Source organism: Gymnogyps californianus, chromosome 7 (genome assembly GCF_018139145.2).
Source record: "Gymnogyps californianus isolate 813 chromosome 7, ASM1813914v2, whole genome shotgun sequence".
Taxonomy (NCBI): domain Eukaryota; kingdom Metazoa; phylum Chordata; class Aves; order Accipitriformes; family Cathartidae; genus Gymnogyps; species Gymnogyps californianus.
In genome coordinates, this window is record NC_059477.1 from 1,694,505 (window position 1) to 1,710,790 (window position 16,286).

General features: G+C 47.5%; 1 protein-coding gene across 1 annotated transcript in view; it reads right to left on the minus strand.

Annotated features, from left to right (window-relative positions):
- Positions 1 to 7,213: 7,213 nt before the first annotated feature.
- TRAF3IP1 (TRAF3 interacting protein 1) overlaps positions 7,214 to 16,286 on the minus strand; it is a 44,797-nt gene continuing 35,724 nt past the window's right edge. The window contains 2 exon segments of the mRNA XM_050899728.1: positions 7,214 to 7,581; positions 10,285 to 10,505. Of these exon segments, the coding sequence (XP_050755685.1) occupies positions 7,416 to 7,581; positions 10,285 to 10,505 (387 nt within the window). The 3' untranslated portion in view covers positions 7,214 to 7,415.

Consider the following 16,286-nt stretch of genomic DNA (forward strand, 5'->3'; position numbering starts at 1 on the left):
ACCACTTCCCATCCATTTCCTTCTAGACCAAGTCAGTCTTCTGAAACAAAAAGGGCTCTGTTAAAATATGCCTTTTCCATTAAATCAATAGAAGCCCTTTCGGTTTATATCCCGGTGATCTGGAATGGGCTCTTCTGGCCTTTTGGGGAGGGAGGAATTTACGTCCATAATTAGCCTTTCAAACAAAAGCAGTTACACTGGATGGAAAGCAAAGCTCCCTTCCGCAGCATCGCAGCACGAGACCTCCCTAGATGTGGTTCAGCAGGAGACAGACAGAAGACAGGTCCTGGTATACCCTGGACATGCAGACTATATCTGCTGTTCTTCTCAGGAAAATGAAATTCCTTCTGTTTGTCTCAGGTTTTGGGTTGTATCAGTTATTTTAGGCATTAAAGTAGTTTCTCCTGTGTAGATTTCCTTCTCTGTATTATTTATAAACCTTTAACAGACCTTGCAAGTAAAGATGAGCATACAGGGGCCCCCCTGGGGTAGACTTTTTTCGGTCGTTGCCTCTACAACATCCTCTTGGGAGGAAGGAGAGAGCAGGGAGCCTCCCCAGCCGCACATCCTGCAGGAGAGCGATGCTCAGCAAGGTCCCCAAGCCCATCCTGCTCCAGCAGCCGAGCACCTAACCCTGCTCGCCCGTGCCTCCGCATCCCTTGGAAAAGCACCGCGCCTCAGCACGCGACCGTGAACCCACGGGGTTGTAGCTGCTCTGGTTTGTAGAAGGGAGTTATCTAAGCGATGCCCCACACCCAGGGAGACCACGTCCTCTGCTATCTGTGGAAGCCTGTTACCCACCGGGGGTGAGACCGGCAGCAGTTAACACCAGCCCTGTCCTGTCCCTTCGCAGAGCCAGCACGCCTGGAAGAACTTCCAGTACTGAAAAAGACAGAAATCACCTGGCCTTTCCACATACAGGAGGCAAAAAAAAAACCAAAACAAAAAAGTTGTAAAAAGAGAAAAAGAAAAAAAAAATCCACCAACACTTTTCTTTAAAAGAAATTTGCACTTCTTCAAAAGCTGGAAAAAGACATCCATTTTCCTTGGAGAAGGAGACTCATTTGCAGAACACGTCTGTTTTCTCCCTGGCTTCAAGGAGAAGGTTGTCACCATACGTGTTCGGGTGCTGCCTTCCCTGTAAGGCCGAAGATGGTGTTTCCACAGCACCTTTGGCTTCGCCACCTTATCCAGTGCAGGCAGAGGGAGACCAAAAGAACGCAGCAGGCACGGTCCCTCTCCTCCAGGGCTGGATGCGTTTTCAAACGTGGCATCTGCACTTCACTCCACGTCCCACGGTCCATTTCCCAGTGCTGGATTTTGGGTGAAGTACGGGACCGGGCGATGCCTGGGTGCCCTCTTCCCATGAGTCCTCCCCATTTGCCCTAGGGAAAATGCCTTGAGCACGTTTGCCACCAAGTGTAGATACTACGGTTGGATTAGAGGCTTTGTAGGATCACTGGGTCATTTGGCCTCCTGTACCTCTCTGGCCGACCCATTTAGATCCTGCCACATTGCCTCCCAAACTTCCACTACATGGAGGAGGCGAGCTCCATCCTGGTCCCAGCTCTGGTGATGAGCTTAGCCCTTGCTGCAGAAAGAAGGCACGACCAGGATGAGAGGAGAAGGATTCCCTGTGCCGCCTCAGAGCAGGGCTCCCGTCCCCACCTCTTGCCTCCGAGCAAAATAAACGGCACGATCAAAGATAATCGGCGCAACTACGCTGTCACCCATTGCTGTAAGTCTTCCTGGTGCTGCTGAAGTCCCGAGACGTTCAAGGATTCCCCAAACGTCATTTCAGGACAAAACTACCGGGGCTGGGAGGGTGCGGAAAGCTCCCTTGCGTCGGGCTGCACCACGAGGCTGACAGATCCCGAAGGAAGAAGCCACGTCTGTGCGTTCTTCCCCTGAGCAGCAGATGGTTGCTGTGGAAAGTTTATGATAGAGAAGGGCTGGAGCAGGGACCACCAGGCAGAGCGTTTCTCCTAGGCACCAAAACTTGCCACCCAACTGGCTTGAGCGTGGCAGCGGGGGGGGGGGGGGGCCCTACGATGCCAATGGCCCCAGGGCCAGACCCCTCCCATTCCTTTCTGCCCCATGCTCCTAATCACTATCACTAGCCAAAAAAAAAAGAAAGCCAAAACCGTGGAAACCACCCGAGAGGGAAAAACCCCACCTTGCAGGGACAAGCGCAGGCTCCCCGCACGTCTGAACACACACTTCGCCACGTATGCACAACCAAGAGCCTCAGTGGCCCAAAATAGCACCTGAGCACACAAGTGACCTGCAAAAGCAGCCAAAAAAAACCAGTTTTCAGCCCATTCCCGGGCACACAACAAAGTCAAGTCTGTGGGACCCAGCGCAACATAAAATAAGGCTAACCCATGCAACCCCTGCTTCGCAAGTCATAAATCAGGGGTGGAATTTCTCTCCCTTTTCTTCTTGGTAAGCGTTTCCCTTCTGTGGCTGTCGGATGCAATTGGAGGCCAGGCTGCCATCGTCTCAGGTTGGGATTTGGGTAGGAGGGGGAGGAGCTAATCCTTTTTTCATCACATTAAATTAAACTATAAACTATACCTTTTAATTCCTTCTAATTAAATTTCTCACTGGAAAACGGAAATGTTATTTCGTAGTATTTTTTCACAAAACATGGCAGGAAGCGTTTTGGAAGAGGCGTGCCTCGGCGCTGCAGGCAGCTCTCCGGGGCGTCGCGGGACATGCCTGGGGCTCTCCGAGAGCTGAAGATCGCTCCACGGCTGGCAGCTCCCGACTCCATCACACCTACTAGGCTGACTCACCTCCACACGTGCATTCAGACTCCAGGAAGAGGGGAGAGTGCAAATTCAGCTGAGATAGGGTCCAGCCATCTAAGATACACAAGGTCGCAGTGCTAGCCCGCTCCCTCGGACTCTCCTGGCGGAGAAGGATGCATTCCCAAAAGCCCTTGAAACACCCAAGCAGCCCTGCAGTTGCCGGGCTTTACGCAGCCACGGTCCTGCCCTCCTCTTCTGCCAACGTCAGGCTGCGGTGGTTGCCTCCTCAGTGGATGGATCCAAGGTGCTTTGGGGGGGAAAAAATACATATATATAAAACAAAACACTGGAGCTTTTTAATTTTTAAAGCCAAGCTGTTTGAGAGCCCAGTTGCAATTAGCTTTCAATGGGCTGCATCCCCTAAATCATGTAGGGGCTGGCTGGCTTACAAATGCCAGGCTTTTCTCTACCGACACAGCAATATAGTTAGAGCTTTGCAATTCTAAAGCATTTAAAAGTAATTGGCATTTTCCCCTTTACGTTCCAAGATGTGCTCAAGGGAAGTAACTCAATAGGCAGGAGACCGTCTCCGAGGCCTCTGAACTATTCTGGCTTCACGAAGGAAGAAATCCAATACAGCAAATTGCAGCGAGGAGTCAGCTGAAAGCAAGGGCAGGCCATGAAGGAAGCAACGTGTCCCTCTCTCTGTCCTCCTGGCTTAGCGAGCAGGAGGAGTTTCCATCTGCTCTTCAGGTCCCCAGCAGCACAGCAAACAGCGGGATCGCTGAGCCAGAATGAGAGGGAGCTACAGCAAGATCAGGCACCAGCTCAACGGAGCGGAGAAACCCAGATCTGACGCGAGGACACGTGCATCACGGCTGTGTTGGAGGTGGTACGTCCTGGGTTGCACACACGCGATCAGGATTTTCAGATTTCAAGGCAAAAATAGCGATGTTGGTGTTCCCTTTTGCCCAAGCTGGTGAGGATAATGAGATGTGAACTGTCTTCCCAGGTCAGCAGGCAGCCTGGAGCCACAGTTCGGGAAGAGACGAACCACACGGCATTTACCTCCGAGGCTGACACACAAACACTCCAGTGCCAGCTCTGGCGAGAGCCGCTCGTTTGCAAAACTGTTAATTCCGCATCTACACGCCTCTAAGCAGGACCGTGTCCCGTCAGGACCAAACCAAGAGTGAGCTCTGCCCCTGGGCGAGCCGGTTGAATCGGAGAAGCTCTCTCCATCTGGAGGGTACCAGTGAGGAGTGAGAATTTGGGGGAGAAGGGGTGTGCAGAGCCTGCTACCCCAGAGCATTGACCTTTGTGATGGGTGAGGAACCCTGGCAGGTAGCCTCCATGAGATGGGAAGAGACACCTGATCTTGTAGCTTAAGGTGCGAGGTCTGAGACTGAAGGACTCGTAAACTCCTGGGTGGGTGAGACACATCTCACAGCCTCAGACACCGGCAAAGTCAACAGCCTTACCTGAGCTTCCTTGCCCAAGGCTGCTCTTGCAGACAACGCAGAGAAACGGGCTTTTCTAGGGAGCCCTATTTTTGAGCTCAGCCTGACAACGAGGTCAATTGCTCAAGAAATGGGCTGAATCTAGAAGCGGCTTAGATGGCCAGCGTATTTGGACTCGGGGACACCTGGCACCGGTGTCTCCGGAATGGAGGGGTGAGGTCCCAGGTGAGCAGAGGGTCCCTCACAACCACAGTTGGACCCTCTGCTACCTAAATTCCATCCGAATCCCATTTCACACCCCTCAGCCCTTCAGGTTTCCTTTCCCCTGCACCGTTGAACACAGAACTAAGCCTTCTTCCATTCCCACCCTAGGGAACAGCCTCCAACACCCAGAGCACTCACTGATGTCCTCAGGTGGAGACCTCCAAGCTCACCCCTCCATCCCCTTCCAGCCTCCTCTGCCCCTGGACCTGAGTCCTCCTGATCTGGGGAGGTCCTGTCGCCCCACCACTGTCCCTCGCTGGCTAGCCACCGCGTTTCGGGATCCTGCCAACAGCTCTCCCTTTTCACCTGAGAACTATTCCCCAGCCCTAACGCAGAGGGGCTGGCAGCCACCTCCCGACCTGCACGAGAGAGGAATGTCAGGCACGTCGTGAAATCCAAGGCCTGCTTCCCAGAACTGTCAGGCTCCATTAGCGCCCGAGGGGCCTGACAATGTAAGGGTTTTAAACCCCAAACCACCGCGCTAGCAAAGTTTCCCTTGCTAACGAACCACCCGCAAGCTGCAACGCAAGCCCAAGGCACGGGGCAAGGCGGCGTTGCGCAAGAGAGAGGCAGGCAGGCGTGCGCACGCAGACGTTCGCCTCTCCCCATTTTCGGAGAGGCTCCTTTCCCCTTCGTGAGGCACAGCTCTTTGTTTGCTTCTTCGGTGCCGCATCCTCCACCTGCCTTTAAAATTACACCAACCCTCAGCTCCAAGGCACTAGCTTTGTTCCATCATATTGGAAAACAAAGCAAACCTAGACAGAGAGCCAGCCGAGACTGCGGGAGATGTAAGACGTTATTAAACCCTAACGGTAACCGAATCTTGTTTAAAGTGGTAACTTTAAACGCAAGGACGGATGAATGCATGGGTCACGTCACCACACGACGAGCACGCAGCGCCCGTCGGCAGGGGGAAGACGAGGAGAGGGGGTCTGGTGAAGAGAACTTTGTGAACTGGAGTAGCTGAGGGAAAGGAAAAGTCACGATTTAAATCCTGTTTAACCCAGGGCAGAGCTGAAATCACTTCATGTCCCTGGCGAACACCTGAAACACCCTGCTACTGGTCTCCTCTTACTGCTTTCCTGCCAGCCCCGTGCTCCAGCAGCACCGCGCTGGTCTTGTCTGGGGAGGCAGAAGGGGCCCGGGAGAGGCACCAAGGGGGTGACAAAGGCCGGGGGACTGGTAACAAATCTCTCTGGGCTTTTAAAGGGTGGCTTCTAGCGGTGGCAACAGAAGCACCGAGGGATCGGGGGCTCACGGGGTCAAACACCGTCTAAGCAGAGGTCCGAGCAATCCGACCAAACCCCATATTTTTCGATGCAAGTATTTAAAGGGAGAAGGGAGGGAGCATTCAAACCACTCCGAAGTTATATATTGACCACGCAGGCTTTCACCATCAGTTCTGGGCTCTGGGGATTCCGGTGGACATCCTGAACCCCTTTTCCTTCACACGATGAGACCCAGGATGCAGCGGCCAGGCTCCAACCCCGGGTGAGAAGCAATGCACGGTAAGAGAGGGTGGCAATGCAGGGCTGGGTCACCCCAGGAGTCCTGCCTCTCTGGACCCTACCCACAATATTGCTTCACCATTTAAATTCACGTATTGAAATAAAAAAAAATTGCAGTGACAATTCAAAAGCCAAGGCCATAGCGTCATAGGCTGTTAAGAACAGATCGGAATATTTCTCCTATTCCTTCGCAAGTCCCCTACTTCCTCTCCACCCCCACCAAAACCCCATGCAGCAAAGCATCCTGCCCTTTAAAATGTCTGTATTTAACATACTAAATACTCACGCTATTTGGTGATGAGCCATTTGGTAGGTTTTTCGAGGTCCAGATACTAGAAGAAGAAACCAAAAGGAAAAAAAAACCAAACCCACAGATTTGCCAATGAAAGAAGAGAAAAAAAAAAAAAAAGGACACCAGCACTTCATACACAATCCAAACCACATGGGAGGAGGAGATGTGCTCGCACATCACAAAAATCTTGAGAGAACAGCCTTGCAGGGGACGAAAGCCTTCTGTCCTCAGTGCAGTGTCACATAGTTGTGTCTATGCTAATACGCTTTGCAGATTTAGGAGTAAGTCAAGCTGGACTCTAACGTGCAGTACGCTCAAGAGGTCATTAGGAAAAGAGTACAGACATCTGCAGTTAACTAAAAAAATCAGTGGAATTATTCACGTACAGAAAGTTACAGGAACATGCATTTGGGAGGAAACAGGTACTTAAATTAATCCTTTCCAAATGAACATAAGCAATAAAAATGGAATTAACACCTGCGCAGATAAAATACTTCTGCTCCCTTACATGGTGATGCTTGGATTGCATTTTCAGTTGTTCCTAATAAGATTCCCGATAGCTCTGAAAAACATGACATCACCTCCGTAATGGTGCAAAGAACTGCAAGTTACACAAGGCTTTACTTCTTGATCTCGTGGCATTGTTTTGCAGATCATTTTCCCTGTTAATAACAAACAGGATTCAGGAACCTGCTGACCTGCAGGAGTCTGGAACGTTTTTTGAAGGGGGCAAAAGAAGTGTCTGATACCCGTTTTACATGACAGCCTGTTCAAAAGTAACCTCGGTGGAAACGAGGAGGAGGAGGAGATGTAGAGAGAAGGGGCTCAGAAACCGTGCTCAACAGGCCAGGGAGGGAAAGAAGGCTGTGAAGACCTGGTAAGTGAGTAACAGCAGTTCACATCTAAACAAACAAGTTATTTTAATAGCTCTGCAACTTGAGCATTCAAATGAATATAATTTTTATCCTGGGTAATATCAACATCTAAAGATCAATGCAATAATGGGATTTTATATAATTTTTAGACTTCTGGTCCCTAAACATTTTATAGCTAAACAAGGCATATCTTAGTTTTCTCCGCTATTTTGTTTTTATTTGGTAGGAATGTCAGTCAGTCCCAAGGCTTTTTTTTTTTTTTTTCACCTTCTTGAAGACAGGTTTATGCTAAGAACCATCCTCCGGATTTTTTCTTCGTTCTTTAAAATATTAGCTTTTACGGCACAGTTCTTGTCTTGCTGGTCTTTAATCAACTGTTCCAGTTCAGCCAGATCAGCTTTTAATGGTTCTACAGCACTGTCTGTGATGCTGAAAGAGACACAAAAAGCATAAAGTTATTGGAAACCTTATGCTGCTTCAGGTGACCTAAGCCTCCAAGAAAGAACATTAAATTCTTTGCGAACTTTCAGGTATTGAAGTTGCGACAACATGGACAGAGTAGAATATCGTTCAAGAGAGATCACCCACAATTCAACAGTAAACAGTCACTTCTTGGCTAATCTTTTCTGCTAAAATCCTGCTTTCTGCTAAAATCCTGCTAAAAACGGCTTTGCAGTTATTTCACCCCGCACTATGCAGACGTCGAGCGCTTCTTTCCGTTTTCCCCAGCCAAAAGCTGCAACCACCCGGCCCAGGGATGAAGCAGCACTTGCCTCTGTGGGATATAACCCCACAAGGACCAGAGAAGTTGCGGATGCCCCATCTTTGGAAGTGTTCAGGTCGGGTTGGATGGGGCTTTGAGCAACCTGATCCAGTGCAAGATGTCCCTGTCCATGGCAGGAGGGTTGGACTAGGACGATCTTTAAAAGGTCCCTTCTGACCCAAACCGTTCTATGATTCTAAGGACACCCACCTTTTACAGGGGCCCCTGGGTCCTACCATGATAGGCGTGGTAACAGCCGTCCCTCTGGGCCTCACCGCAAGAGCTTAAAGGAGAGAAGCACGTGGCAGAGGGGGACAAATACAACTGCTGTGGAGGTTGCTGGCCTCCTACCAGCTATTTCCTACAACAAACCAACAAGCCAGCAGCAAGACACCAGCAGCTGCCAGCAGCACCAAGCTGCAGCAGGCAGACGTCAGAGAAGAGGCAAGGTATATGAAAACCGACCCATCGCTGCCCGCTGACACGGGCAGGCAATCCCACACTAAGAGGAAATTTAATAAATGCTATGCTAATAAACCACAAGTCCAGGGATGCATCTGAAGCGAATGGGGCTGTTTGGCTTTAAAACAAACGTGCCCCCTTCCACAGTGCTTTGCTGATCTTCAGGAACGCCGAACAGCCAGGGAAACGACAGACTGAACTAGCCTGCTGTCATTCTGAATTACCCAGTCAGTCACTTTGAGGACTCATTAGCTAAAGTCTGCATCTCAAAATCATTTCGTTTTCCCCTCCTTTCTACCACATTAGCATAAATCACAAAAAGCATCGCTAGAAATTGCAGTAACATTTCCCCAATGGGATCCTTCAATTGTCTTTCACAGAAGCAAAGAAAACAAACACATGCATCCAAATTCCAGTACATATGGGAAGCATTGTCTTCTTCATGTCTCATACTCTGTAATTCTTTCCTGAAGGATTGGACATGCCTCAGCACTACACTGATCCGATTAGGATCTCATAGGAAGCTTTGTGAAGTGCTGGGATACGCTGCGGCAGCCTTAGCTCGCGAAAGGGAACCGAGCGGGCTCTGCTGAAGGGATGCTAGCCTGCCCGCAGTCTTGCACGAAACAGCTGGCCGTTGTAAAGCTTGCTTTGACATAAAGCTGCAAACAAAATCAGCTGGGCAGTTCCTTCTTCCCACTCCCCCTCTCCCTCTGCACCAACGTCAAGGAGACAGTCTCGTCCTCGGTACGCTTTGCCTGGGAACTCAGGGGACATACGGGTCCAGCGAAGCACGTACAGTCACTGCGCTGGGAAACCAGCCAAAGTATAAATGCCTTGGTTTGGCGAGGCCAAAATGGATCCACTGAGTAAGTACGTGCCTGGAGAAAGGCCTGAGGCTTGCTCCCTGTCGCTAGGTGTGGTGCAAAGGCGAGTGAGTCAATGCCTCAGTTTCTCCAACCGTAAAATAAAGCCAAACACCCATTTCCTTTCTCTTTGCAGGGGTGGTGCGTTCTGAGGCCAACCAGAGTTTTAAAGCCTGTCAAGGTTTTGGGACAGAAGGTGCTATGTAAGTGCAAGGAATTAACATCATTACACTTTATACGTGAACCAAAGCCCTAATTCCCACCCCAGCCAGTGGACTAAGCCAGCAGCTGTAAATTTCCAACACTTAACACATTGCTACCTACCAAGATAGGACTTAGCTAAGAATACCACCCATACTCGCTTCCGCATGAATGAAGCGCATCGATTCAGGGAGCAGCAGATCTATCTAGGCTGACGGTGAATCCAAGAAGATCGCTATCTAGCCACGTTTAAGATCAGAGGACACACAATTGGAAGGGACGTTCTGTTTTCAAGGAGCATAAAGACACATTGGTGAGACAAGTAAGGCCAAAGAAACTGTTTCCAGGCTTGACCTCCTTGTTTCTATTATGCACGTCACCTTCACTCTCCTGGCTTTCCAATGCTGTTTTTAAACCTTGCACAGACAACAACAACTGTTAGTAACACCACTGCAGAACACGCCGCATTCAATGGCACAGAGAGAGCAGGCTGTGATTTAGGAATCCACTCCAGTCCCGATTCAAAATCTACTTTGTTTCCTAAGCTCTTCCCCCGTTGCTCCTTATGTATTTCTGAGAAGAAGAAAACAAATCAAGCCCTCTCATACCACACAAATATTTGCATCTCTGCTGTCATGTACATCATGTGAAACTGAGCTGAAGAGACCTTAAGACTTCTAACACTGCAAAAAACAATTCAGGCTGCAAAAAAAAAATCTCCCCAAACCACAAAAATGACTCATGAGAAATTTGCTTTGAAAAATGAGTAAAACTCTCCCCTCTCCTAAAAACAGGAATCTGTCTCGAGAGATAAATCAAACTTTCCCTGACCACGCTCACCTTTGCTCTTTCTGCAGAGCTTCTGCATGCTGTCTGTTCTCGTGCCGCCACATCTGCAATTCGTTCTTCATGGCATCCATGTCTTCTTGAATGTAATCCATGATCCTGCCAAGCGTAAGGGCACTCCGGCACAGAGTCTGAATAGAGACCTGAAACTTCTCAATTTCTTTGGCTACCAAGTCTCTCTCTTTCTTCCTAGCTGCTTCCGATACAAAGGGCTTCTCCTAATAGAAAGGATAAATAAGAAGGAAAGCATCAGAACTAGGGAAAACGGTTGTTGCACATGAGGTATTGAACGAAGAATGTTTTGGAGACTGCTAACTGTGAAGTATCTGGAGAAATGTTTGACAGTCTGCAATGAAAGAGCAGAAACGAAGCAGTAGTCTCGAAACGGAGGAGCAGAAAGCATGCCATATCCAAGTCACCACTGCTACAGAGGACTGCTACAAAACTGTGCAATAGCATCAGCAATATTAAACTGCTTTTCAGATCACAACTGCACAAAAGTAAAATCAGTATTCGATCCCATAAATGATCTCACTGATGTTCTCGTTCTCGACATGATCTTTCCCAAAGCAGCGGGTGTAGGGGGGGAAACCTCCTTCGCATTCAGTCATGGTTTACCTCAACCTATTTCTAGATATTGAAAGGGAAATTTCTGTGGCTTAATGCGGCATCATTAAGCAGAAGCTCTCAACAGACATGTAATACTCAACAACACTTTTGTTATCAATCTGCTGCTGCCGCCGCTGGCTACCAACGCGTTCGCTGCGTAAATCGCACGACCAGCCGTCCTCCCCCTGGGCGCTCTATGGGGCAAGGCTGGACTGTCGCCGCGTCACTCCAGAGCCCCGCACCAGGACTCAGTGGATTGGCATTTACTCAATACCGCTGCAATCACAGTGCGGAACGACGCTGGGGAAAAAAAAAAAAGTCACGTTAAGCTCTGGAGGAAGATGATTATGAAATCTGAAAGGCAAGTAATTTGGAAAAGCAGCAGCAGCCCCGCTCATCATGTTACAGGCTACCACACCATCAACGTTCCTTGGACCTGCTTGCCAGAGAGTTTTGCTTGGGAGCTACAGCGGATGCTGAAGGGCACCAGCCTCCTTCTAGTTCTCTACATCGGCCCTTCAAGATGCTTCTCTCCCTCCACTGTCTGTATCTGGATTTCCAGCTCCTAATGCTGGTCCTAATAATAGCACTTCACGCTGCACAGCTAAAATAGACGGCGGTTATTCCATGCCTTGTACTTCTGTTAACAGTGGTTGTAAAATCATGCAGGCTGCAGATGTGGCCTCAATAAACTCCACTACTCAAAAATAATTTGGTCTTGTGCACACTTCCCTCATGTGCAGCCAGCAGAGTCTCTGTGGTCAATCTCCTGAAGCCTCCTAGCTTACTGCAAGTTAAACACAGAGAAAGTGTTTGCTAAAGCGGCAAAGTCACGAAGAGCGAAAGGATGCCATAAAAAGAGCAAAGTGATGCCACATTACTGACACACTGTAATAATCTTATTCCAGGAAAGCCTCCCCTGAAAACAACAATCACCATGAAAGAAAAGTCTGCTGGGTTTTTTTCTCCCCCATCAAGAAAAACAACCTAATTTTTCTTTCTTTCCAAGAGCCCTCCAGGTCGAATTCCCAAACCGAGTTTTTCTTTAAGACACACAAAGCTTTAAGTAAAGTTTATTTAAAAGTAATTTCGGTCATTTAACGTATGCCGAAAAACTAGAAAGGTCTTTCTCTACCACCCCAACCGCAGGACCAACCAATTCCTAAGCGCGGTTCCTAGCGGCTCGATAAACACAGAGGTGGCAGTGTGCTTCTCGCTCGTGCTGGGACACCGAATCTACCACGCTGTCCCCTCCTGCCCTCCTACCCAACCGGCCTGTCTTCCTGTGCGAGCTGTGGGCTGTTTGTTCAGCTGCGTTTGGAGGCAGCAGGGACTACTGCCAAACACATTTCAGCAGCCCTTGGGTTACTGATGAACTCAGAGAGAGAGAGATTTTAGAAAAATACTTCTAAAGATTTGAAGGCTGAGATTTACTTACGTCTGATGCTTGCGTTTTACCACACACGCGGTGCATGAAAACTGTGGGGCTTCTGAGTTTACTGCGATTTTATAATGTTCAAGTTGTTTAATTAGGAACTGGGCTGAAGTGACAAATGCTGCTGAACTTGTGACCTTCGCTTCCTAAGTCAATTCATGAGTGCTGGCTAAACTGTTAAAAATAACACTTATCTTAATTCCTTCTCACTCGACCCATACCTCTCTCACAGAAGCAGGTGTTTCATTATCCTGCATTACATAAAACACATTATTTAGATACTTTCTGGAGCCATCCATGTGTTTGCTATCCTTTACGACGCAAAGATGAAAGCGCTGCTTCTTGACCCATTTCATCCCCCCGAGAGCTGGTGAGCACCCCCCGTTCCGAGCACAGCTGCTTAGGGTTGGAGCAGATCTTCTCCCCTGGGTCTCCTCCTTGGCCAACCTCTGAGCACAATGGCCAACGGTGTTCCCATCAGTGTCGTCCACCTCCTCTCCCTGTTGATCTTGCGGCTCCCCAGACAACAGAGCTTTTGCCCGGGTGCCTCTGAAGGCACAGATGACAGAACCGGGTCCTGCACACCCGCCATTGACCGGGGCTCAGCACACGTCTCAGGTTGACGAGGGTTTCTCTCCTTTTTTGCCCCACCGCCTTGCTGCAGCTAGTAAAGATGTACGAACAGATCTGCAATCTCACACTGTTTCAAAACCCTTTGCTCTCTAGTCTAACTCTGTTTTCCTAGTCCTTGCTACATGTTGTGCTCCACCAAAGCCATAGGGAAGGCTTAATCCATGGCACCATACTTTCCACATGTAATTGGGAAGCTACCTATAAAGACAATCCCCTTCAGTTCAGCAGCAGAGCAGAGCTGTATCAGATCCAACAGCTTCCCAGGAAGAAGTCCCGTTGCCTTGGTTTTCCTCTCCTCCTAAGCGCACCAAACCCTTACCGCTTTCCTCCCACCATCTATTATAAGAAGCCACAGCCAAGAGATTTGTTTCAAATACAGCTATCTCAGAAGCGAGAAGACTCAGCCAGTCCATTATCTGAGGATATAGCGGGATGTGCAAAAACCTGAAGAATGCTTCATTTTTATTTTCCAAATGCCTAGTTCAATGTTTTACATTCTTGTAATGCTGGCGTCACCCCCCCCCGATACCTAGACAGTCCAAGTAGCCACACTTCTCAACACCAGCAAGTATGGTATGAAAATAAAAAATAAAAAAGACGTGAAAATCCCACAATTCAGTAAACAAGCAAACCAGAATTGTATACTTTAAAACATAGACCCAGCTAACAATTTGAAATATTCCATGCTAAAATACACAGCTGCCTGAAAAGCTCAAGTGGAAATAAAACACCGTGGAATATTTTCTACGAATCAGGAAGATGCCCTTAAAAGCGTATCAGTAAATACTGAAAAATAATTTGAGTGTTCCTGTAACTCCAGCATACTCTTGTGTAGTTCAATTCTTCAAAACTGACATAAAAAGGACAAAATATTATCCCATCCAAAGTCATTTAAAGTACTGAAACATACTACCACTAAAAATCTATTAAATACTATTCGGACTTAAACAGGTACATCAATAGGCTTGCCAAAAAACCCTGTGTCTTTGAAACACGTACTATATGATATCAAAGTGGCGTAAGAACATGGAAGAGTTTTTTAGTGTGCCTCTCTGAAGGAGAAGCACTTAAATTTCAAGCTCCCAAGAAAAATTTCCCAACACCTGAAGGTGCAGTAGCTCAGCTGGCACAGCGTTTGTCTCTCCTCACACGAGTTAAAAAATAACCATCAATTCTTTCTTTCATTTCACTAACACTTGTACTACCAAGATGCCATGTTACATTTCCTGCAGTCTACAGAAAGCTGAGCTCAGGACGGAGAATTATCACCATGAAGCACTCAAGCTTTGCCACCTATTGCTGATTATAAGTAATTAAGGGGGGGGGGGGGGGGGAAGCCATACTGTCTGTTCTCAGTTTCATAGTTACAGTTACGGGTTAAAATCTACGTGGGACACTCTTTTAAATCACTAAGAATTATGGCAGATGGTTTATTACAACAGGCAACGTGGGTGGTAAGAGTCCTGAATGCCACCTTTGCTCATTTTGCACAAACATGTAACAGGATATATTCAGTTTTAAGAAAAATGCCAGAATCAGAATTGTTCCAGTCTATTTAATTAGGCCATACACCTCAATGAACTCTCCTTTCACAAAAGCCCAAGAATCAATAAATTATCCCCATATAAGAGCCTGTATCACTTCTGTAGGCCCAACACGCTTCCTTTCCTTCGTGTTTTTCATAAGGCACCAAGATAAATGTTTATTTTGGATTCCTGGGAAAAAGTCTGCCTTTCCCATTACCTCAATGTGAACAGAACACAACGTGGACTCGGATGCAGGGACCTGAGAAATTAAAAAGCAGGAATTTTCTTTTTCATCAATAAAGGGGAAATTATCAGCAGGGCTCCAGAAACCACCAGAATTTACTTGTGTTTAATTTACCCTCGCTAAAGCAATGAGTATAAATATTGCAACGTGCACAGCTCCATAAAAATGGATCATTCACAAGACATCCATTTCCGATAGCTGGGCTGTTGAGCGCATTTGAAGTGCCTGACATCTCCTAAGCTGAAGAGGTGATAAGATTTCCTCCCCCCCCCCCCCTGTTTGAAAAGTTTATCTCTAGAAACAGTATTTGCTTACTTTTATATAGCTTCTCCTTTGTTTCCATTTTTTTTAACTAACAGTTTTAAAATATGAATCAAATTAGAACAAACATCCATCAAGCACTTAATAGTTTCTACAGCCCCTTTTAACTATTGTATTATGTCCCATTATGAAAACAGACCCAAGTAATCATAGTTTTATTGAGCTATACCATTTCCCCCCTACCTCTTTCTATAGGACAGGACAGAAACTTCATTTTGGACAAGTAATTTTGATACGTTCAATGCAAAAACAACAAGGTGGGTTTTTTTATTGTACAAAATATTTTTTGATCATAAAGGGTGTTTTCTTTTCCTGGTTTTTACAGAGTCTGCATTTTAAGTAGATTGTAACTATCCACTAGGGATCACCATAAGAAACTCTTTCACAGAAACACAGGGAAAACAGTAAATGTTAAATCATTTCAAATGAACAGGATGCTTTTTCTGCTTATGCCAGGTACCGAGTTCAGTAACAGGCCAAGGAATCGGAGACACAATGTTCTTTACCATTAGATTTACCAGAGTTAGCCTGACCTGCTTCTGAGTTGGAAGGCACCAAAAGAAAATAAAAGGATAGCTCTTTAAAGGGGGCTTTTTTCTTTTTTGGTTTTGGGTTTTTTTTTTTTTTGGGGGGGGGGGGGGGGGGGGTAGTGGTTTTCCCCCCCCAGTTCACATTTGATACCTCTAAAAGGAGCTGGACTTTTCAGACGTACATAAACATCCCCACCTCAGCTCCCAGAGCCAGTCTGCTTTCCTTCACGTTCAGCCCGCGTCGGGGAGAAGTCGGTTCATAAAACCTCACGTATTTGGTGCAGTATTCAGCACGCTAAGCAGAATCCTATGAGCCTGACCACACACATGCCAAGAGACAACTCTAGCGGTAATCAATGATAGCAGATACTATTAATTCAGCCATAATGGCATATTGGGTGCCAGTCCTGCCCAGCTTTCCTTTTCTGCTCACGCTGCTGAAACTCTGGGTCCACGACCTCCTTCTCTTGAAAAAGCAGCCTCTTTCCTGTTCAAAAAGAATTTGCAATAAACCTGTTCCTTGTGTTAAACAACTGGTTTCACACCAGTCTATGCCCCAACCAAATCCACTGATAAGCTTCTTGAAATACGTGGAAGTCACCTGTACGTGTCCTACGACACACTGCTGCTACACAGCCGGTGCACTGCATCCTCTCCTCGGGATGGAAATCACAGCTGTCTCACTGCACTTTTATATA